General features: G+C 36.7%; 4 protein-coding genes across 4 annotated transcripts; 2 read left to right on the plus strand and 2 right to left on the minus strand.

Moving 5' to 3' along the window:
* The first annotated feature begins 779 nt into the window (after window positions 1-779).
* LOC114359099 (saccharopine dehydrogenase-like oxidoreductase) lies at window positions 780-7,399 on the plus strand. The gene is made up of 7 exons (XM_028313344.1): window positions 780-893; window positions 1,526-1,694; window positions 1,774-1,888; window positions 2,127-2,213; window positions 2,300-2,684; window positions 2,882-2,976; window positions 6,772-7,399. The coding sequence occupies exons 1-7, from the start codon at window positions 780-782 to the stop codon at window positions 6,863-6,865; spliced, it is 1,059 nt and encodes a 352-aa protein (XP_028169145.1). The 3' UTR covers window positions 6,866-7,399.
* Window positions 7,400-9,202: 1,803 nt separating this feature from the next.
* Window positions 9,203-15,453, plus strand: NPLP1 (neuropeptide-like precursor 1). Its single transcript, XM_028313342.1, has 6 exons — window positions 9,203-9,287; window positions 11,567-11,662; window positions 11,737-12,514; window positions 12,595-12,745; window positions 13,265-13,297; window positions 14,052-15,453. The coding sequence occupies exons 2-6, from the start codon at window positions 11,567-11,569 to the stop codon at window positions 14,410-14,412; spliced, it is 1,419 nt and encodes a 472-aa protein (XP_028169143.1). The 5' UTR covers window positions 9,203-9,287; the 3' UTR covers window positions 14,413-15,453.
* A 1,603-nt stretch (window positions 15,454-17,056) lies between these two features.
* LOC114359092 (pheromone-regulated protein PRM7) lies at window positions 17,057-18,215 on the minus strand. Its single transcript, XM_028313336.1, has 3 exons — window positions 18,135-18,215; window positions 17,562-17,996; window positions 17,057-17,377 (listed from the first exon to the last, which is right to left on the minus strand). The coding sequence occupies exons 1-3, from the start codon at window positions 18,174-18,176 to the stop codon at window positions 17,057-17,059; spliced, it is 798 nt and encodes a 265-aa protein (XP_028169137.1). The 5' UTR covers window positions 18,177-18,215.
* Window positions 18,216-21,351: 3,136 nt separating this feature from the next.
* Window positions 21,352-22,367, minus strand: LOC114359095 (uncharacterized). Its single transcript, XM_028313339.1, has 2 exons — window positions 22,288-22,367; window positions 21,352-21,856 (listed from the first exon to the last, which is right to left on the minus strand). Exons 1-2 carry the CDS (start codon window positions 22,324-22,326, stop codon window positions 21,542-21,544), a joined length of 354 nt encoding a protein of 117 aa, XP_028169140.1. The 5' UTR covers window positions 22,327-22,367; the 3' UTR covers window positions 21,352-21,541.
* Window positions 22,368-22,495: the final 128 nt, after the last annotated feature.

Below are 22,495 nucleotides of genomic sequence, written 5' to 3' on the forward strand. Positions count from 1 at the left end.
TTTTTTTTTTGTTTCGATAAAACTTAACATTTTCCAAAACACTTCACTAACTTGTTTTTTAAGACTATAAAATCATTGCCACGAGTGTGTGCAAGTGTATCAAGCATGTAGCAATACACGCAAAATTTGATTGAAGTTCAATGATATAAAAAAATACATAATCTGCCTTCAAGTGATGCCTTCACACAGCCAAATACTGCACACAATCGGAGGCTGTCGCAGGCTTACCAGGAGCAATTTCCGTAATAGCCAAACGGATTAGGAACACAATCAAAGCGGGTGAAGTTGGTTTTGTCCTAGTACACATCTGTGTAACCGTTAAAACCGTAAAAGTAAAAAATAAAATATACAACTTGTTAGTAGCCTCTTATTCGCTTACATTACGACATTATTTAATTTTTATCATCATTTCAGCCACAGGACGTCCACAGCTGAACAAAGGCCTCCGCCAATGATTTCCACATCACCCGGTTGCTAGCAGCCTGATTCCAGCGCTTTCCCGCTACCTTTATGTGGTCGTCGGTCGGTCACCTTGTGGGTGGACGTTCCACGCTGCATTTTCTGGTACGTGGTCTCCACTCCAGAGCTTTGTTGCCCAGTGGGGCAACAACGGCCAATGGGCCGTTAGTTCTGCGTACTATTATGCCTGCCACGACGTTATTTAGTGCTTATATTAATTTTAACTGCGCCCGCTAACAGCCTGGTTGATATGTATGATAACACAGTTAAATGATCAATAGATAAAAAGCACTCCAAATAGTGGCTTTAGTGGGGTTAATATGGTGCTTCTGTACCCCTTCGTGCCTGTTTCGACTGTCAACGACGAGCCGTCCGTGGCCGCGTCGTGTGTCGTGTATTGGGCATTAATAACTGAGCGTGTCCCTGCATTGTCTGTATAAACAGTTGCCAATCAAGCTAGTTGGAACAAAGGTATATTTACATTGCCATATCCCATATTATAGTACCATCTCCAGATATACCTACCACGTAACAATAATATTTTTTTTTTTTTTTAGGAATTACAAACAAATGTGTTACAAAAATTAACTTATCTACTAGACTTATGTATTATTTATGTGGTAACACATCCCACTACGTAATCCACATATTGATAATGAAACCATGTAATATAGAGCGAGGCAATTACAATATGTGATCANTACGTTTTCGTTGCTGTTTGTATCGAATGACACCAATTTGCCTAGGTATACATAGTCATCTACATATTCTATAGGTTTTTCCTCTATTTTTATTGTTTTCCTAGGACTGTTTGACATGTTGCAAAGTGTGAACTATGAAAGTATAAAAATCGGCTTACACATGAACGCTTCTAAAACTAAGTCTGATATTATCATTCCTTTATTTCCGAGAATAATGCTTGTTTTAACCATCAATCCCTAATTACAATTATTAAGTGACCCCTATGGTAACACATAACAGGAATTTTGTTTACTAAAAATTATGGATTGATGGTGAAAACAGGCATAGTCTCCCACACTACCTACGTACGGGGTAAACCCTGTTTTTTTACAATTTATACAGGGACATTTTGTTATGTTTTCAGTTTATGGGAACAATGCAGATAAAATATGACAATGAGGCTCGCCAAGCTGGTATTTACGTAATTAGTGCATGCGGTTTTGACAGCATCCCAAATGATATGGGGGTGATTTTCTTGGAGAAGAATTTCCAAGGTATGGTAATAATACCTGATATAGTTACTATAGGATATTGTGCTGCAGCTGAGATCTAGATTTATTTGTTTATTTTCAGGCACTCTACACTCAGTAGAATCGTACTTATCACTCAGCACCGTCAAGGAATACCAAAAGGAGGCGCGTAAAAGTGGTGTTCTTAACTTTGGAACATGGGAATCTTTGGTTTATGTGTAAGTTTTATGATTAGGTAAGCCTACACCTCGAAAAAGTATCGTTCGCATTTGTCTCGTGAAAAAATTGTCTGTATTCTGGCTACTGCGATACAAGCACGTACGCTTAGTGCAGAGACGGCTAGACTTTAAACTGTACATTTGTTATCATTAAGAAATACACTCTTTTACTTTTTACTAATTAAAATGCTAATTATAAAATTTACAAATAATGAGCAGTTACATGAAATGATTGCAGATTCGCCAATTTCACTGAGATTTTGAAACTGAGAAGTAAACTATATCCAAAAAACGAATCCACCTATAAGCCAAAACTGAAACAGCGGTAAGTTAGGGTAATTAATTATTACCTAAGTACTTAATTATTAAGAAAATACTTTTACTAAAAAAATCATTATATTTCTTCTTCAGATATATTCATAAGCAAAATGGAAAATGGGCAGTTCCTCTCGTAAGCCCTGATGGGTCTATCGTGAAACGCACGCAGCATCGCCTCTTAGAAACCAATAACAAACGGCCTGTACAATTTCAACCTTACATTGTTCTCCCTAGTATCTCATATGTTTTTCTTCTTGGTATAATCACCATGTTTGTCGGCATCCTCTCCAAATTCAAGTATGGAAGAGCTTTGCTTTTAAACAAACCGGAGTGGTTCTCCCTGGGGCTGGTGTCAAAACAAGGACCAACACAAACAGTTATGGACAACACGTGTTTCACTTTTGAAATGTTTGGACGTGGCTGGGATATGGGACAAGATACTGAAGCTTCTGAACCAAAGAAAACAGTTATAGCTAAGGTCTTGATAATATTTAAGTACTTTAGTTATTAGGTACTAAATTACTCGTCTTTTTTTAATTATTAGGTACTAAACTTAGTCTTCATGTGTAGGTGATTGCGATTGTTCTGCTTAAAAAAAATATTATTTTAGTATGCTCAAATGTAGGACTAGTTACTTATGGTAGAATTGGAAATTACGAATTTCAAACTTTTCAGGTTTCCGCCATGGACCCTGCTTATGGATTCACGTCCTTGGCACTCGTGCAATCAGCCATTGCTATTCTCAAAGAAAAACACAAAATGCCATCAACGTAAGATAAGCTTGAAATTCTGATGAAAATAAATATATTTTGCACTAGCATTCACTCGCGTGAAATTTAGTTTGTCACATAAAATATCGTCATAAATTATATGTGATCAAATGAACTTCAAAGTGAAGTTCGATCATTATTATATGAGTCGCTCCATTCGAAGATATAATATTACCTGGTAGTTCCCCTAGCCTACATGGCAACGACGCACTTAAATTTTTAGAGATAAGTCGAATTTTTTCGACAGACAACAGTAGTTTTTTCGATTTTAGACTGGCAACACTAAGTAATAGTCTACCTTCACTCACTCACTCGCTCTGCTACCTCATTCATTTTTAGAGATTGCATTAAGTTCTTAACAAAATCATTAAATTGGGTAGGGTGGGCTGGGTTGTTATATCTTCGAATGGAGCGACTCATATAATAATGATCGAACTTCACTTTGAAGTTCATTTGATCACATATTATATTTCGTCGCTCCATTCTTCAGATATAATATTACCTGGTAGACCTTTAGAGAAATGATTTTGTTAGGACTAAACAATGGTGTGTAATGCATATTCTCACTGACAAACTTGATCGTCTTCTCAATGGTTGCATTAGATTCATTTTCGGCCTCCGGAAATTTGATCATATCTCGAGTTATAGATCCCAACTCAATTGGCTTCCCATTCGTCAGCGTAGGAACTCTAGACTTCTTGGCATTCTTTTCGCCGTTCTCTCTAATCCCACCTCTCCTTCCTACCTTAAAGAAAAGTTTACATATCTGCACCAATCGCATGACCGAACTCTCCGTTCTTCCGGAAACCTTCGGCTTGTGACACCTGTCCACCACTCTGCCTTCTTCTCGAAGTCCTTTACAGTGCAGGCTACTCGCCTTTGGAACTCGTTGCCACAAGATGTCAGAGAGTCGGAAACGAGGACATCATTTAAAATGAGAGTACGTAAACACCTTTCCACATGATTGCGTAATATTGTTTATTTATTTATCACATATTATATGGTATTATATTTATTTATATTATATGTTTGTATGTATCTGTATATATGTATGTATATGTTTGTATGTATGTGGGTATATGTATCTTAAATATTATATCAATTAAAAATTTAACTTCAATTTTAACTTCTACCCTTCTACCTCTACCTTCGCACACACAGCTTTCTGCATAACCCAGGGGTCGACTGGCTGAGAATGCTTAAATAGCATTAAGTCCACCTTTTGTACTATTTTATTGTGCAATAAAGTTTTATAATAATAATAATAATATCTCTTTTGACTTCTTGCACAACCGCATTAGACCTTGACGCAAAACTTTATGCCTCCCATTCGGTTAATATAGCTAAGAGCTGTAGTATTGTCGATACGCAATAAGATTGCACATTTGCACAATTTGTTACGTTTCGAGCAATGGTTTTTAATGCCAAGTAAATTGCTAACAACTCTAAGTAATTTATATTTTATGTAATGATATTTCATTCGTTTTCCATGCTCCATGCACCCGAGTATTTTTACAGGAATTTCATCATTTCAGAAATTTTACCCGAGTATGTTTAGGTTCTAAACAGCTTTTGTCGGTATTGATTATGAATCCGAGGTCAGTTAGTAATTGCAGGGTCTTCTTTACATTATTTAGACACTCATTATAATCGCAACCGATACAAAGTATGTCATCAAGGTAGATGACGGATTGAAAACCTTGATTCCTAAGAAATTTTACTATTTCTTTCATGATTTTAGTAAAAATTCTAGGTGCTATGCAAAGACCATAGGGCATTGCGTTAAATTCGTACGTAGTCAAATTTCATTTAGGATTTTCGAACTGAAAACGTAAATATTTTCAGAAACTCATATTTACAGGTACTAATAAATATGCCTCTTTAAGGTCGATTGTAGCTAAAAAGCAATCTTTCGAAATTAATTTTGCAACTGTTCTATGGTCTTCCATCTTAAAATGTGATTTGGTTATATATCGGTTTAAAGATTTAAGGTTTAGAATAAACCGCTTATCGCCGTTGGGTTTCGGTGCTAAGAATATCTTTGAGATGTACTGATCGACATCGGGCTTACATATGGATACGGCACCCAAGTCTAAAAGTTTTTGAATAGCGAGTACCATATCACATTTTTCTTGTGCACTAAAAGTAGGGCTAACAAAATCGGTTTGACAAAAATCTTTTTCGAATGGAATGTCAATACCGTATCTAATCCAGTTAAGAATTTGACTATTATTAGTAATATTANCCCCTAGGGCCGCTAATATATTGGGATCTAACTCTGGGGTGATCGGGGGTGGCTCTTCTGCGCTGGGCGCAGAGGCTGGTTCCGCTACATTAGGCAGTTCGACGGTTTCCTCGGTGTTGGGGATATCTGCAGGTACTTCAGGAGCGCAAACATCCACCAACTCCTCGACCGATGATGCATCGTCTTCTTCTGGAGGATGCCCCTCGATTTCCTCGGGGTTAACGATGTCAGCGTCTGTAGACAAGACATGACTTGGTTAATTTTATCACTATTTACATAATTCTAATTTTAGAATATGTTTATCGTGATGATGCTAAGCCTTCGTGTTGTTATCACGAACAACCTCCCGGTATCATTCCCGTATCATTGAATCAAACTAGTTTTTTGCCATTGTGTTAACATCGCGGTCAACCTCCAGGCATAAGTATGGCCTAAATTATTATTATAGATAATATTAACCATCGTGTTACCATCTCGGGCAACCTCCCGGTATTTTTTCTTTAATAATAGAACTGGATTAATATAATTGAATAATTAATTTCACCACTTTTGTAACACACAAAAAAATGTGGGTAGGATAGTAGGTACTTACTATTTTCTGGTTCCGAATCCGATGCGGCAAGGCATGTTAACCTTCGTTTCTTCTGCAACTTCTCAATCTTTTTGAGATATTTTTCAATTTTTTCTTCGGCACTGCGTTTAGACATACCTAATTGTTTTTTAACTATTTTTCCTACAATAATACTTATTTAGCACTTTAGAGAGAACGTCCGTTCGTTGCCACGCACTTTAAAGGAATGAGGTAGCAGAGCGAGTGAGTGAGTGAAGGTAGACTATTACTTAGTGTTGCCAGTCTAAAATCGAAAAAACTACTGTTGTCTGTCGAAAAAATTCGACTTATCTCTAAAAATTTAAGTGCGTCGTTGCCATGTAGGCTAGGGGAACTACCAGGTAATATTATATCTGAAGAATGGAGCGACGAAATATAATTTCCTATGTTATTCTGGGTTAGTTATAAACAAACAATAATACTGTAAAGTTTCATCAAAATCCGTTCAGTAGTTTTTGCGTGAAAGAGTAACAAACATCCATCCAGACATCCAGACGACATCCAAACCACAGATTACTTATTAAGTAAGTAGATCCAAACTTTCGCATTTTCAAAGTGCAACGAATGCATGCCTAAACCTAAGTGTGCCTCACCCCCAACCCAGATCCACCCCACCAGGCGCTAAGCCCCCTATTAATGTAATGTGATTAAAATTAAATCCAAACAGTACATAGCTAAACTCGTAAATGGGTTGAAGTTTCGTTGAACTAGTTTTTCGAATTCTTGACTGGATTTAGTAAAAACTAGCTGACCCGGCGAACTTCGTACCGCCTTAGCGTAGAGATTTTCTTAATATTTTTTTCCGTAAGAACCATCCTTGGACTTCCACAAACATTTAAAAAAAAGAATTATCGAAATCGGTTCAGCCGTTCACACGTGATGCCGTGACAACGCGAAACGGGTTTCATTTTTATATATATAGATTATATTTTTCTTCCAGAGGAGGAGTCTTTACGTCGGGCGCTGCTTTTTGGAAGACAAGTCTTGTAGCTAAACTACAAGAAAATAATGTTAAATTCGAAATATTTTATTAATTTAAGATTATCGTATAAAATGTAGTCCTTTTACCTTAATTATTATGTTGGTATTATTGACTAATCGGAATCGGTAGGCAGGTATAAATTAAGTCGCTCGCACTTTGCTCGTTTTTATCGCCCCAACTCTTAAATCCGCGACCTTTAATATAATTTATAATTCTTCCTTTAATACGTAAATTAAAGGTATTTATATTGGCATTGAATAAATGGTTAAAATTAAGGTATGATTAATAAACAATTTATATTTAGAACTTCAAATGATATTACTTAACTTTTCCTTGCCCACAACTTATAACTTTATTGTGGTAAGTAAACCCACTCCCAGCAAAAGCAATATTACCCCCATAAAGCCACGATGCGATGCGGCGTGCGGCTCAGGCGCAGCGCCTAGTACGGTCATAGTGGTGGACCGGTTGGAAATTATGATATTATTTTTTTATGTTTATATTTGGTTCAAATAAACAGTCGAACTTGCCGCATTCTATGTTATTAGAGGAACACACGCGTTGAACAGTATTAAAGAGATAAAACACACACATAGCTAGTTTTTTATTAAGTGTTTGAAATAAGTACCTACTGCCATTTTGTTCATATCCTGCGCCCCGATTGCGATAAATATTTGCAACTGCAAATTGCAATGCGACTGGACGACTATTTTGACAGCTAGTTCAAACGAAGTTGTAACGTAAACGGTTACGTCTTTGTGTTAAAGCTGTCAGAAAGCTACTGTTACTCAAACACTTTACGAACATTTGCTGTTTTAATGAAATAAGTTCGGACTTTTAATGGAAAGCGCTTAAATCCGTTATTTCGCCTTCTTTGCGCGTGAACTTTACCGCGATACCGAATTGCACATCAGCTGGAGCATGACTGGGGTGTGGACTAGAGATGAAATCGGGGCACCATACTCTCTAATCTGTGCGGGGCACTGAATTGCTGAGATTTTGGTGTATGGTGTGGTATTCAACGGAGCAATTATAAATTGCAACGCAGCGCGCACCGAGTCACTACGCTACGGGCCACCCGCCGCAGCACATCGTAACGTAAGTACTCGTAACGTAATTGTATTTTTTTTTGTATTTTTATTAAAGATATGTTGTGATAAAATTGTCTTCTATAGAAAACGTGGCGTGCAGGGCTGCAGGGCACAGAAACACTTATCTTTCATAGAAGACCGTGGCGCTGAAAAGGTTAACGAGTTACTACTGAACTAGGCCCTATTTTCTCTGACCTTAGCCTTTTCCTGTGGAAACGACAGAAAAAAAATTGTCAGTGTCAGTCAAGTGTCAAACCATGACAGTGACATATACCTTGATTTTTTAGAATCCAGCAGAGATGTAAACAAACACTTTCATACACAATTACACCATAATCACTTACGTGTTCATAATATCATACACATTATTTAACAAGCCCATGAAACCAACTTTATTTTCNAAAAAATGTTACGTAGTAAGATATGTATTTAGCGTCGATCCAGCAATTCCAATAAAAATGTCTTACAAAGACACGTTTATTTCTATTTTTATACACTCATGTTCCCTACACTTATATTAATAGCAGGATATGTTTTCTGTTAGGGCTTCAGACGAATAAAAAGCTGAAAGCACCTACCTACAGAATGAATGTGCTCGTAAATTAAATCCCTTATGGGCTTTAACTAAGGGACAAAATATTTTCAATGGCACATTTATCACTATATCCCGCTTTATGTTTGTTTATTCAGTTCAACCTTTTTGTTGTTCTTCTCTGAGGGCAGATATCAATTTACAGCTGGTATCAGTAAGTTCTGGTTTATAAATTGGCTTTCGAAAAAAAATTACCTAAGTACACTGATTTCCAGGCGGAGCACGCAAAGCGGTAAAAACTATGACGGTAGTTTAACTTTCCAATTTAAATTATTGTAGGTACGTGAGACCAGTAGGTATTGGCCATTTTTCAAGTTGTTCATTTAAAAATTTAGTTTGAGAAGCAACTCTAATCGCTAAGAAATTTTAATTAAGTATTGAAAAATAAATGTACAATTAACTTTCGTATCAAACACTGCACTTTATTTCCAACAAAAAACATACCAAAGCTTGGAGTCCCCGTAGCGTTGTAGCTGCTACGGCGTAATACAGAAAGCTTCGTAGCACCTCAGAGCGTTGACAACTTACTTATCTTTCGTAGCGTTATACTCGTAGTTGGCATAGTTTTCACTGTCAAGAAATAGTTAACATGTATCTATAACTTAATGTGCATCCCTAAGTTCTTATTGAGTACGCATGCGCGCGTTCCAGTGACCCGTATAAAAGCTCACTCTCGGCGGTCTTGAGCCATTCCCGCCAACATCTCCCGACCGACGGAACCTAAGAAACCGCGAGTAAAAGTTGGGTCCGACTTTCAAAGTGCACCGTGGCCAAATTTTGTGTAGATAATTGTAAGTAGTTATCATTAAATCATTCGGACACTATTTTAAGCACACTTTTATGTCTAGAAAAGTACATAAAAACTTTTTTTAAGTTAGAAATTTTGCTATTAGTTATTTTGCGATCACGTATACACTTTCTGAACACAAGTACCTAAATAATAACAGTAAAACTTGATTTATTTGGCCGGTAGAAGGAATTTATATTCGTCTGGGCCTGTAATTTAAACGCCAATTAATATTGCAATTAAAAAAATCAGACTTACGTACTTTTAAAGTAGGAAATTAGTCACCTTAATAAAATTAATCTTTTATCAATTATACCTTAAGTATTACCTACTTATTACAACTTTTTTATCTATTCAAATGGTTATCTGGCCCAGTGTTCATCGCTGGTGACTACGAAGTCTGAAATGATTGAATCTCACATTTTATAATAAATTATATTTTTTGTAAGATTACTACAGTTAGCTTAATTGTTGTTTATTTATTTATTTATTTATTTATTAAAATACATTGTACTCTAAGAAACTTAAAACTAGGTCTCACTGTAAAGGCTAAAGATTACACGAGAATATCAAGTGATACAATATCTAAAGGCTAGCTACCTAGTTTTGTTAATTTCATAATGATATTGGCAATTAATGTAGTTGTAGAACAATAAAATTTCAATCCTTCGCATAAAAAAAATATGCAAATGTAGACTCAGTTTGGAGGAAACTTATTTACTCAAATTCTTTTTGCAGCTAAACTTTTTGTTTTCGTCTGTCCGCATGATAAAAGTTTGGTGTGACTCCAACATTTATGTAATTTTAAAGATATTTTAGTTATATTGGTGTTGAAGCGAAAACGCCGTCTCTATTAACAAAAGAAGTTCATTATAGGACGGCTGCCCCTTTGTTGATATGAAATGCTGATAACTATCATAAAGTTTAATGAAAGCTATTGTAATTGAAATACGAAATTCTGAAATAGACGGCAGGAAATGTGCTGTCTGAAATATTGTCAACGAGATAGCAAAAAAATCGTTGTGTTTTGATTGTAAATCATTAATTTGGAGAGGTAACAAATTATTATTTTTACCTACTTAATTAAAATTTCCACTTGCCTTTTTTATGCCATTTGATACGATCGTTTCGGACTAGGTACTAAGGTTGGGGGTTCGAATTTCGCTAAGGGCAATTTTAATGTGGTGAGCACGAAAATTTTTACCCTAAGTCATGGACGTTTGCTGTCTAAAACTATTACTATTAGCATAGAGATGTGTTATGTAGTACTTTCATAAAATTAACATTAATACGTTTTATTCCTGTATCATTTATCTGCTGTTTTATTTTTATGTTAGGTACTTAAACATTATGGATGAACCTATGGATTTTTTAAATGAGTACCTACTACCTAATCTGCTGCTAAAAGTATCTCAAACAGCCGTAATTATTTGCCTAACTTGGTTTTCACAACAAGCAGTACACAAGTCTTTGTATTGTAAGACTCTACGTCCTAGTTACGAACAAAAGCTAGTGCTGTCTCTTTACCTTGTACCTAGTTCTTAAAGGTAAAAATTATGCGATGCTTTGAGTAAATTAATTGTTAGTAAGCTTACGTATTACTGTTCAAGTTTTATTCCATAAATTGTAATGTAAGTATAGTTCTTGCAACTCACGAAGGCGAGTGAGATTTACTTGTGTGTGTACGTACATGTACATGCACATAACGATAGCTAGGTAATGTCTATCAAAAATTTTAAAAAACTAGCCTGGAACGGATAAGTAACTTTAAATGTATTATGAAGACATACCATAATCGTCTATGAGCCTGGGTATAAATACATGTTAAACATTGCCAACTTTCCAAATAATAGTAACCAGCCAAAGAAATAGCCATTTATTAACTTCTTAATAGACAGAATTGTACCCGCAACTTCAGTGAACTTACTATCTAGGTATTACGGATATCATAAATATAAGAAAGGAAATCCTCCAAGCCGCAGCCTTATTGCAAACAAACAGGTGGAGTACTTCGCAGCATAATTGAATCTGCCAAGTTTATGTCCTTCGTTGTGATAGAACATTATTGGCCTCAGCACCGATCGCGCTCGGAACGACCTTTTTATTATTCATGGCGAGCAACTGCAATGTTTGAGGACTCGATGCGTCGTATTTTAATAACCGATTTCAACTTTATGGGGCCAAAGTTATTATGACGTGTAATTTTACTTCCGTCTACTACTCAATAATTTTAGGCAAATATAGGGTTTGAGACAAATTTCAAAATAGGAAATGCATTTTTAGATGGGGATAACACGCAACGGCGTTGGCAGACATCGCGGATGCATTATTCTGGTGGCTTTTGTGGCATTGGCGTTTTCGTCAACCTATGTTGAACAAGTAAGTTAAGTTTGCTCAATACAAAAACCTATTTTAATAATAATCATGACTTTAATTTATATTTTATTCTGAAGGTAACAAGCTTGCCGGTCGATGCATCCAGTCAGTGGCCGACATTTCCACGAAGAAATATAGCTGCCTTAGCCAGAGATGGGTACTTGAAGAACGGTTCCCCTGGCTTCAAGAGAAGCATTTCAACATTGGCTAAAAATGGTCAGCTGCCTACTTATCGCTCGCCGTATGATGAAACCGACAGACAAGAACAAGATGACGAGGAATCCCATGAGAAACGCAATATGGCTTCCATTGCCAGACTTCGAAGTTACGCAGCCATGAAGAGGAATATTCAAGCGCTGGCCCGGGACGGTTACCGCGTCGGCAGGGGCCAATACAATCAGCCGAATGACAAACGCAATATTGCTGCGCTGGCTCGTAACGGATTAATCCACAAAAAGGCCGAAAGTAACGGGGATGAATACTATTACCCTTTTTACCAGAATCCGATTCCTCCTCTCTCCGAAATGGACGGGCCGTTCGATTTGAATGAAATGTACGATCTCCAACAGTCGATTAATCCGGATATGTTTCCTCCGCTCTCTCGGGTTTATAAGCGGGATGTGTATGGAGGACAAGCTTTGAACGATTTCGACGAAAAACAATTGGAAATGGATGACAATTGGTACTACAAAAGGGGGTCTTTGGGTTTGCCTGTGCATGGACTTTTCAGGCCGATTTACACAGACCCTACTGCCCGAACCAAGAGATACATACTTTCTCTTCCAGACGTGATCGACAATAATGAAATTCACGTACCGGAAAATGATGACGGGTCCGATGACAAGCGTTCCGTAGGTATGTAACAACAAGTTATCAATCTTCAACTTTTCAACTTATTTATAGCTTAACTTTTCTGACATTTGTGTATGTTACAGATGAAGATATGGAAGTGCGTGATAATTTTGAGAAACGTCATATTGGTTCATTGGCTCGATTAGGTTTACTTCCATCATTTAGGTTTTCGGGCGGACGCTATAGTAGGTCTGGACGAGCCAGGCTGTTATTGCCTAGCCAAGAAATGTACAGGTCTTGTAAAATTTAAAACAAAATCAATGTGATATTATTTGTAACTAAGTAGTGTTGGAGAGTTATAAAAATGTGCTTTAGTGCTTCAAAAGGAACTGCATATAGAGAGCGGAATTGTTAGTCGCATGATAAATGTTAGTGCACTGTGCTCAATGTCCAAGATTGGTGTTTAGTGTAGGATTTTTCATAGATTTGTGGGCGTTGTTACGAGGAGACTGATTCGTCATTGAGTAGGTATGTCAGGTTAATGTGCTTTTTGAAAACTGTTTACCTAAATGTTTAGATTTCTAAGCATCTTCTGTTAGAATTGCGATGAAGTGTCGCATGTTAGCAGTGAACACCTCTGTGTAATTGACAGTAGATACCACGTCTGAAATTTTAATTTTATTGGCACATTATTGTTTTTGTAAAAAGATACAAGTTTTGGCAGAAGTTAAAGCATTACTTAAGTGTTAGATCTGTGTCGTTGTAAACGTTTTTATGATATATTCATGACCTAATTGTACATTTATATTTCAGGAAGCATTCCTCTGACGAGAATTTCGGAATTAGGTGAGTTTTTATATTTACGAAAAATGTGTTATTTGTATAATAACTTTAATTTGCTGTCGAATGTATATTAAGGATTTTGGTTTTCCAAACCATGGCTCACAGTACTCCTTCCTTTTTATATCTTCTTCCCGTCCTTCTTATATCTTCTCTATATTCTTGTACTTATGTTTTCATAGTCGTCGCCTTGTATTTTCATAGCAATTGTTTGCGCGAGCCCTGTTTGTCGTGTTATTACCGCGCCTTTGTGACGTTTAATTCTATTTGCCCTGCTGTTTCTGGTTGATTTGGTTCATTTCAAAGTGCTCTGTTTCTGGTTCATTTCAAAGTGCTCTCGTAATACCATTACCCGGTAATATTGTTTGCCACTGTGACATTTAGGCCGTAAAATGTAAGAGGGATACTACGCCGGATGTCGCGGCGTGGAGCTTCGCGCTCGGCGGAAACCAAACTAAATATACATAGTTTCTCTTTAACAACGATAATATTGTCCACTACCCCACGTGTAGTTTTGTGGTTAGTTAGTAAAGTTACGGAATTGAAATGGATTTGTTGGCTTTGTTTCTCTATAAATAAGTAATAGTTACTACTAACAGTTTCATCTCTGGTTGGATTTATAGATCGTATAAGACAAATTTAGCAGTTCATGGAACTTTACGTAATTATAGGATAATGTAAACTCTAAGTCCAAGAAGTGTCCATTTTAATTTAATACGACTTTCTTTATAGCCTCTTTAACATCGTTTCTTTTTTATAGGGAATATCTCACTAGTGCCGAAGCTGACGCAGCAATCGATTCAGACGACTCCGACCTACCGCCGCCGGCAGTACCTGCTTACTCGCACCCGACCGGCCGGCTCCTCCACCGACCACTGAACAACGACCTCCCGATAAACACCAGGCCCCTCGCACCTCCACCCATTCCAAATCTACTCGATTCGTTCTCAAAAAACAGCTGGCACTCCAAAGATAGTCCCCGATTCTACCACTTCAGGTCCCTAAAGATTCCGTATCATACGTCTGACAAGCGGTACTTGCTACTCCCGGCGGTTGACAACTTCCTTCTGAGGAAGGCCTACCGTAACAGCAGCCTGCCTGGACGCCGTAAGAACCAGTAGCTATGCCAGTGCCAGAGCAACCCTCGGTTACTCGGCAGCGGCTTCAAATCTCTATGAACTCTAAATTTAATCTCGGTCCCTATTTTGTGTTTTACGCCAACTCTTCTACCATTGGGAACACGAACTCAGAACTGGACTATGTAGACAATAATTATAAGGGAAAAATATATTCATTCAACATTAATGGTATTACGTTGTGATTAAAAAATTACATTCATCGTTAGAGTATAAGTTTAGAATAGATTTTAAGGGATCTCATTACATAAACGACTTGGCCAGCCTTTAACAGATATCGTATACTAATTTAAAGTGTTGTAGATACAATTTTAAGGTGTCAATCGCAAATATTAATACCACGTACTAGAAGTTACGTATTTAGGTAGGTTTTGTGTAGTTGATAATACTTTTTGATGATATCTATTTACCTACATACTAATATCATGAAATACTTTAATATTATCTTTGAAATTCTTAAAGTCTCTCTATTGGATAGTAGTGGGTAATTATCCTGGCTTCCAGAATTATACTGAAATTTAATGTGATACGTAGAAAATGATATACCTAAGTTTATTTTCCTTTGACATTTCAAATATATTTTGTAACATATCCTAATTATACATATTTTTAAAATGTCTCTTATTGACTAGACTTAGCTGTGTTTGACAAATAATAATATTTTCTTGGAAACCAATATGTTAACTTTCTGAAAGCTATAGGCTTCTTTGCAAAAGGTCTTGCCTGGATTTTGAGCTTTGTATCTTTTTCTCGATGATATTTAGGACAATAAATGGTAAACATGAAGTGACCATTGTATGAGATAATAATTTTAAATGATAATATACTGTAGTCTTGTCTTTTGAACGTAAATACAGGTAAATATTCAAATGTAACGTCGTGTTTGTTGTAAATAAACCAAACAGGTCAAATACTTTGTTTTATTGATACCCTACCCTAGACAATTTCCTCATTGCTAATGTTGCTAAAGTTTTAATACACAGTTAAATAAATAACATTTCCAGAGATATTTAATCAAAAAAAGTTGGATGTAGGTAGCACTGCGCACTGTCTGAAATAACACATCAAAAAAGCCAGTAACCTCTTATCTTTTGTCAGATTGTAAATGAGTTTAAAATTTTACTGACATTTTCACTTACTCTAATTTTACTCTTGGGATATAAGGAATGTCCAAGAAATCAGACTCGTTACTTAACAAATTTGAACTAACGGAAGCCAAATCTGAGTTAGATAATGGGTTTTCAGGAAAAAGTCTAAAACTGGGTAATCCAAATAAACTTGATGAATTCGAAGTGTGTGAAGAAGAATGTGGTAGTAGGCTATTAAAATTGGATATTTGTGATAGAGATCCAAGAGCACTGGGGTTAGGAATAGAAGACCCTATGTTGCTTGCATTGAATAGATTACTGTTTTGTAAAAGCAATCCAGCGTTACTAAGGGCTTGCAGACCGGCACTGAGAAAAAGGGAAGGGAAGGGGAAGTTTAGTCCTGTTCCAGGGGATAAAGGCAAATGTCTTTGTTCTAACTCTTCATCTGCTGAAATCCATGGGACCGTAATCTGGAAATGATAAGTACATGTTAATTGCATGTATCATGAATGTTATTATATTTTATAGGGTTCCGTAGTCCTGACAAGGAACCCTTTAGTTTCGATATGTTTGTCTGTCTGTCCGAGGTTTTGCTTGGCAACTATTGGTACATGAGAGCTGTAATTTTATGGAGGTATGTATATTAATCACGCCGACAAAACGGTAAATAAAATTTAAAAAAAAATTACATGTAAAGTAGGGATGAAATTTTTTTTCATCTTCTACCCCATCGTGTGTATCGTTGGATAGGTCGATGACGGTGGTTAATTTATAAATAATCCCTAATGAAAAATAAATCGTTTTCAGTATTCATTATGTTGATAATAAAATAAAGAATATTAAAGTCAAACTTACCAATAAAGAAAATACAATAGTTTTGAAAAGCATCTTGCTGAAGGAACCTTCTCCAGTAGATCTGGCACGTGTGCAGTCAAGAACGGCTTATAACTAGACCGAATACAATGCAAATGCTAATTTGAAGGCGACCAAGGGACTGCACTTGTTCTATTAACAAACCATCACCTACCTACATATTATGAGTAGTTGGTATTGATATAAAATTACGGATTTTCAGGAAAGTGTTTACTATGTTAAATGTGAGAAAATCTATTTGAACACATTGGTATTTTAAGTAGTTGTAGTTGATTGGTGCTATTTGCTGTCTTTGGTGCTTAAACTTAGTACGGTTCACAGGATACTACATAGATGCAACCCGCTCGGGTTTTATGTCATGTTGTTTCGTGATTTGGTTTCAATTAAATAAAAAACATTTTAATACAAGAGTCTATTTTTACTACTGTATTCAGCTGTTAGGTGTAAATAATTTACATATAAGACAGTACAAACAATAAAATGGAACATATTGGGGATACTAAATAGAACCATTGCTTTCATAAAAAAACTAAAATATTACACAATTTAATTTTGTTTCAACTCAATTATTCACTCAATTATTATTTAGGAGAATTTTGGAAATGATTTTGTTTTCAATCGTGTTTTAAGATCGTAAGTATCTAACTAAGTAACTGTTTGGGTTTGGTTTAACCCATTTGGGTTGTTGAGTCAGCAGCAGTTGTAGAGTCAGCAGCGGTTGTCGAGTCGGCAGCGGTTGTCGAGTCGGCAGCGGTTGTCGAGTCGGCAGCGGTCGTCGAGTCGGCTGCGGTAGTCGAGTCGGCTGCGGTAGTCGAGTCAGCAGCAGTAGTACCGGCAGTAGTAGCACTGCCGCTGCATGCAGCAGATTGGGTGAGCGAGCAGCGCCCGTTGTTGCAGTGGCGGAAGAAACCTCTGCACCTGGTCAGGAGGCCTACGTTGTTGGGCATGCAGCGAAGAGCTGCAGTACAGCTTGAGCAACTGGAGCCAGCCTGTGATGAATAAAATGTCAATAAATTGATGACGGAGAACACTTTATTATAATACAAAAGTGGACGCGTTTTAATTACAGAGCTTCTGGATAGCGCAACATTATTACTCATAGCTTTCATTTATTAATCAAGGTTTCGATTTGAAATTGAAAGTGCACAGGCAATGATTATATTTTGTATTTACCTGAGTAGTATAGTTGCAGGAAGTAATAGTGGGGAAAGCAGAGAAGAACAGTCTGTTCTGTGGTTCCTGGTCATTAGCTTGACGCCTTTTCCGTGTTTGAGGAACGGCAGTTGTGGACAAAGCTTCTGCTGCAACAGTTGTTGAGCCGAATCCATTTAGATTAGGTATATTGGGTAGTCCAGGAATAGAAGGTAAATTAGATAGGTTAGGAAAGCTAAATGGGAATGCCAAGAATCCTGACTGCCCCGGACTAGATCCAAAGTTTGAGCCAAAACCGGACCCAAAACCGGAGCCAAGGCCGGAGCTGGCGCTTGAAGCTGATGGCCCGAATCCCGGGAAGTTGGGTAGTTGAAATCCTCCAAAGTTTCCAGCACTTAATGAGCCGAAAGATGGGAATTGAAATCCTTCTTGAGCAGTAATCTGGTGCACAAGCGCCTGAAACATATTCATGAAAAATGTGAGATAGAAAAACAATTGTTATTTTTGAATTTTAACATACAAATATCGTAAATAAGAAGTATTTAGCTGACAAAAAACTATGCACAATACAGAAATTATTGTTTGGGGTCTTACCAGAATGACGATTGCGTAAATTGGAGTTTTAGTATTCCCCATCTTGTTTTTAGATAACTTGCACTTGAACCCTTAACAGCTACTGAAGATTGCTAGCTGACCCGAGCTTATATACTCATGAAACAATAAAGGCATTATGTAAATTTGATACTTCTAATCTTAAGGGCTGTCAATAAATAAATAATGTGGATACTTGTTAGTAACGCAACTTGCGCGTTTTGCGGACATAGGCACATAAAGATAGACAATGACAAATTTTCAACAAAAATTTGAAGGGAAACTTGCTCACATTTGCAGTAATCCATAGGTAGGTACTAAGTAATTATTATCAATAAATAAGAAAGTAGCTCTCTGAAAGTAAAATAGTGTGTGAAAGTTTGTGTGGGAAATCATGTAAATCATTCAAATTTTCATATCAATTGCCTTCGGCTATGGTTCGTTCGTTTGTTTCAGCCAAATGACGTCCACTGCTGGACAAAGGTCTCCTCCAAGGTTTTTCACAATGCACGGTTCTGCGCTGCCCGCATCCAGGCTCTTCCCGCGACCTTTTCAGATCGTCGGTTCACCTAGTAGGAGGCCTGCCCACAGCTCGGCTATGGTAATAATAAGGAAAGTGCTTTTGAACAGACAAATAGGTACAACAGGTTAAATAATAAAATAAGTGATATGTATGACTAGTGGTATATCTCAAAAAATATGTTTTTAAGACAGTGATTTCAGAGAAAAGTAATGTTTTCCACCCTTTGAAAGGAATAGAACTATCTCCAATTTAATTTGTGTTTTCATAGGAGAAAAGTTTGTGACGGACGCAAAATTTATCAAGTTTTCTTTTACTTTGTGTCTCAGTGGCGTTCGTATGATTAAATTTTCTGAGTTTGTGACAAGGAGTTGCTTTGTGTCACAAAGTAACGTTTGACCAACCCTGACAATGACTGTTCAACCAAACAACGACTTTATAATGACATTGTTAAGAGCTCTTTCAGTAAACGGCAAATGCTTTTCAGCGCATTTAATGCGCTTTCATTTGTTTTTCTTTGGGTCACGGTTTTCGCGCTGTAAAGTCGTCACAAACTCTACATTTATCGAGTGTACTTATTGCAATTTACATACGGAGCCAAGGAGTTTAGCTTGATGTGCCGATGTCTGTCATTAGGAAGGAACTAAGAACTAAGAAGCAGAAGGTAATTATTGCATTTTTTTAAAAGTTTTTTTTAACAGCTTAGACGTGCTTATTTATTTAAGAACGACACAGCGACTCATTACAATTTTGTCAATTAAAGTTTACAAAAACACTTTCATTGCTTGCAGACCTTTGTTAATTTTAACACAGTCACACATCAAACTGAAGTATACTCAAAGAATGAGCACTAAAGAAATTCACTGTACTATTGTTCGTTTTCAGGCCCTTTTATAAACTGGCAATGGATATAATAAGGTAAAATATCTTGATTATATAAATATCTTGGTTATTACCTGAAGCAGTCATGCATACGCAATAATTTATGAAAGTGATTTATTTTGTCAACATTCTCTACATAAAACCACAAGTATATTATTAAAGGTAAAATGATGATTGATAACTATGATTTAATATGAGTCTCATTGCATTTTTATTACCAATCCCAATGAAGTTAATAATAAAATACGAGTAGTAAGTCTCTTAATTATTATGTTTTACATTAATACATAAACACCCAGTGAGCTGCGTACGAAACGAAGTAAATAATGAAATAGTAGGTCTGTTAGTTTTTTTGTTAATTAAATCTGGTATTTTGTTACCAGAACCAATGAATTTTTAATTGGATGTTGAATTATTATTTAGCCAGTTTTATTGATTTTTTAGAGAGTAGAATAGTTTCTAGGTCTCGTAGTTGGTTATTCTGTTTTACATTACTACTAGCTGTGTCCCGGGGTGTTACCCGCGGTAAAACGTAGCCTATGTGTCAATTCAGGGTTTCAGCTTAACTCCATATTATTAAAATTGCTCCAGCCGTTTAGACGTGAAGAAGTACCTAACAAACATAAACACTCAAACGCTCACAAACTTTCGCCTTTATAATATTAGTGTAATTACATAGACATTCACTGAACTGCGTAAGGCTCTTCAAATACTTAATGTTTTCACCTCTATTTGGGTTTGACAAAATAAAGGATTGTAAATACTTTGTCAATAAGTACGGTCTTTTTTGGTAGGTTAAAGAACTTATGCACTTACAAATTAAAACGAAACGTGGTCAGCTTAACTTAACTAGGTTTTTACTTATAAAATAAAATATAAATACAACTGCTATTTAATGTAGCGAATAGCTGACATGGGTCCTAGTGTCGGTGTCACATACAATGCTGCAAGGAATTTTCATTACGCCATTTTTGTTTTGCGACCTTTAGCGCGGCCTATACCTAATTGCTATGTTTCTTGTTACGTGAAATGAATTGAAATTCTTCTTTCAATTTGGGCCAAGAAATTGTTTCTTCTAATATACCAAAGTTGGTATCTACCAACATCATGTGTATGTGCGAGTACTAACTTGGATCACACAATAGTACCTTATATCGAATGAAAGTACAAAAGACCATCTTGCAAGACCATACAACTGTACATCCTATTGCCAAGAAATGCCAAAAAACAGGGTTTCTTAATGTTTCACACAAAATTTCAATTCAGTTCATCATTAGTTACGGTATAAATGCTGCCCGTATGCAAACAGACTCATAGGCTTAGTAAAAGGAAAAAAATAGTGACCAAAACACTGAACCATGAACTTCAAACGTATGAAAAATCAAAAGCACATTTAAAATTGCGCGTCACAGTTCAAAGGGAAGCCTGCTCTATTATTATGCATCTCGCATAGCGTGGCCTTTCCAGTGTATTTTATAAACGTGTGCAGTTTCCGGCAGATGAGAGCAAATATCGGTTGTTCGTTGTTTCCAACGGTGTTCCTGTAAGAACAATGCTATCAACTTCCCGGGTGTGTTGAACTGGAAGTTTTCTGCTTTGAGTTACTGTGTCGCGGTTTGTTGACCGTGAAAAAATATTAGGTAGAAACGATTTTATATCCTCAATATTCAAGTTTAACAATAATAATGAGTGATAGGAGTTATTAATAGATATAGGTTCATTGGTTCATGCACAACGAAGAAATAGTATTCTTCTAAATTACCTAGGTCATGATTCTAATAATTTGTGATAGGTAGGTTCGATTAATATACAAGAAGGTTATGTTGCCAGATTTATATTTTTATCACTTTAAAACATAACTTTATAAATAACTTGTCTAAAATTATTAATTTCGATTTATATAATTTTACAATTAGGAACTGTTATGTACATAACAATGCGATTTAATAAATATACAAAAGAGTTTAAATTTAAATTAACAGTCCATGATCCAACCATTTTGTTCTTCTTAGCATCCAGCAGCGGGCACAGCAGAGCAGATTCCATTATTGCAGTGGGGTTTCAGAGGGTTCAAGCAGGGTTTGAGGATCCCTCCGACTGGCTTGCAAATGAGGCGAGTGCTGCAATCGTGGCAGGAGATGACAGGAGTGGTGGTGACGTCACAAGTGGTCCAGTTTGGGGGGCTCCACTCATCATCTTCGGCTTGCCGGCGGACTCTGCCCTGGTTCTCGTGAGGACCCCCCTGGGAGGTATGTGGCCCCCCTTGAGGCTGGTGTGGCCCACCCTGAGACACCTGGCTGGCTGCTGCCGCTAGGACAGCGCACTGAAATTTAAGTAATGCTATACTTTGTAAAGTGTTATTAGGGCTTCATCATCATCATCAGTTTATTAAGTTGACTGTAAGAGCACTCTAAATTGCCAGAGGCAAATGGAGGTTTTGGCCCTCACTCTACACGCTGCCACAAACGATGCCCAGACGGGTTGGGGAGGCTTGATTTTCGCAAGTTTGTTGTCGATTCACGTGAAGACTGGGAGTGGTCCTTTACTTTGCCGGAACCACACACACAATAGAGCTTAATATTAGATTTTTAACCCAAGCCAAGCAAAGAATATACTATAAATCTAGGTCTTAAAATTAACTTTCTTGGTTTTAACTTTTATTAATAAATAAATTAGTCAACGCATGTCGTCACTAGACCTGAACAAACTATAAAACAAATCATTTTCATAACGCTAAACAAAATATCATCTTACCAGAACTAGAAGCGTGAGTTTGTTCCTTAGGAAAGCCATTGTGTTCAATAATGTGCACTTGTCGTATTATCGACACTGAATACGGTTGTGTCCTTTTATACTCCGTATCAGTTATCACGATCTGTTTTCATCACAACATAAAGCAAGGAAATCACACGTGGGGGTTTTCCAGATAGAAAACAATAATATTTGTTCTCATATAGGAATT

Source organism: Ostrinia furnacalis, unplaced genomic scaffold (assembly GCF_004193835.3).
Source record: "Ostrinia furnacalis isolate ACB-3 unplaced genomic scaffold, ASM419383v2 OfSCF4234, whole genome shotgun sequence".
NCBI lineage: Eukaryota > Metazoa > Arthropoda > Insecta > Lepidoptera > Crambidae > Ostrinia > Ostrinia furnacalis.

Bases quoted from the DNA above. Each gene is read 5' to 3' on its own strand.
- NPLP1 (XM_028313342.1), top strand. From the start codon at position 11,567: ATGGGGATAACACGCAACGGCGTTGGCAGACATCGCGGATGCATTATT. The intron at 12,515-12,594 runs GTATGTAACAAC...TGTATGTTACAG, and splicing joins CGATGACAAGCGTTCCGTAG to ATGAAGATATGGAAGTGCGT. The intron at 12,746-13,264 runs GTCTTGTAAAAT...TTTATATTTCAG, and splicing joins CCTAGCCAAGAAATGTACAG to GAAGCATTCCTCTGACGAGA.
- LOC114359092 (XM_028313336.1), bottom strand. From the start codon at position 18,176: ATGGGGAATACTAAAACTCCAATTTACGCAATCGTCATTCTG. The intron at 17,997-18,134 runs GTAAGACCCCAA...AATATGTTTCAG, and splicing joins TTTACGCAATCGTCATTCTG to GCGCTTGTGCACCAGATTAC. The intron at 17,378-17,561 runs GTAAATACAAAA...TATTCATCACAG, and splicing joins CCTGCAACTATACTACTCAG to GCTGGCTCCAGTTGCTCAAG.
- LOC114359095 (XM_028313339.1), bottom strand. From the start codon at position 22,326: ATGGCTTTCCTAAGGAACAAACTCACGCTTCTAGTTCTG. The intron at 21,857-22,287 runs GTAAGATGATAT...CTTAAATTTCAG, and splicing joins AACTCACGCTTCTAGTTCTG to TGCGCTGTCCTAGCGGCAGC.
- LOC114359099 (XM_028313344.1), top strand. From the start codon at position 780: ATGGTGCTTCTGTACCCCTTCGTGCCTGTTTCGACTGTCAACGACGAG. The intron at 1,695-1,773 runs GTATGGTAATAA...GTTTATTTTCAG, and splicing joins CTTGGAGAAGAATTTCCAAG to GCACTCTACACTCAGTAGAA. The intron at 2,685-2,881 runs GTCTTGATAATA...CAAACTTTTCAG, and splicing joins AGAAAACAGTTATAGCTAAG to GTTTCCGCCATGGACCCTGC.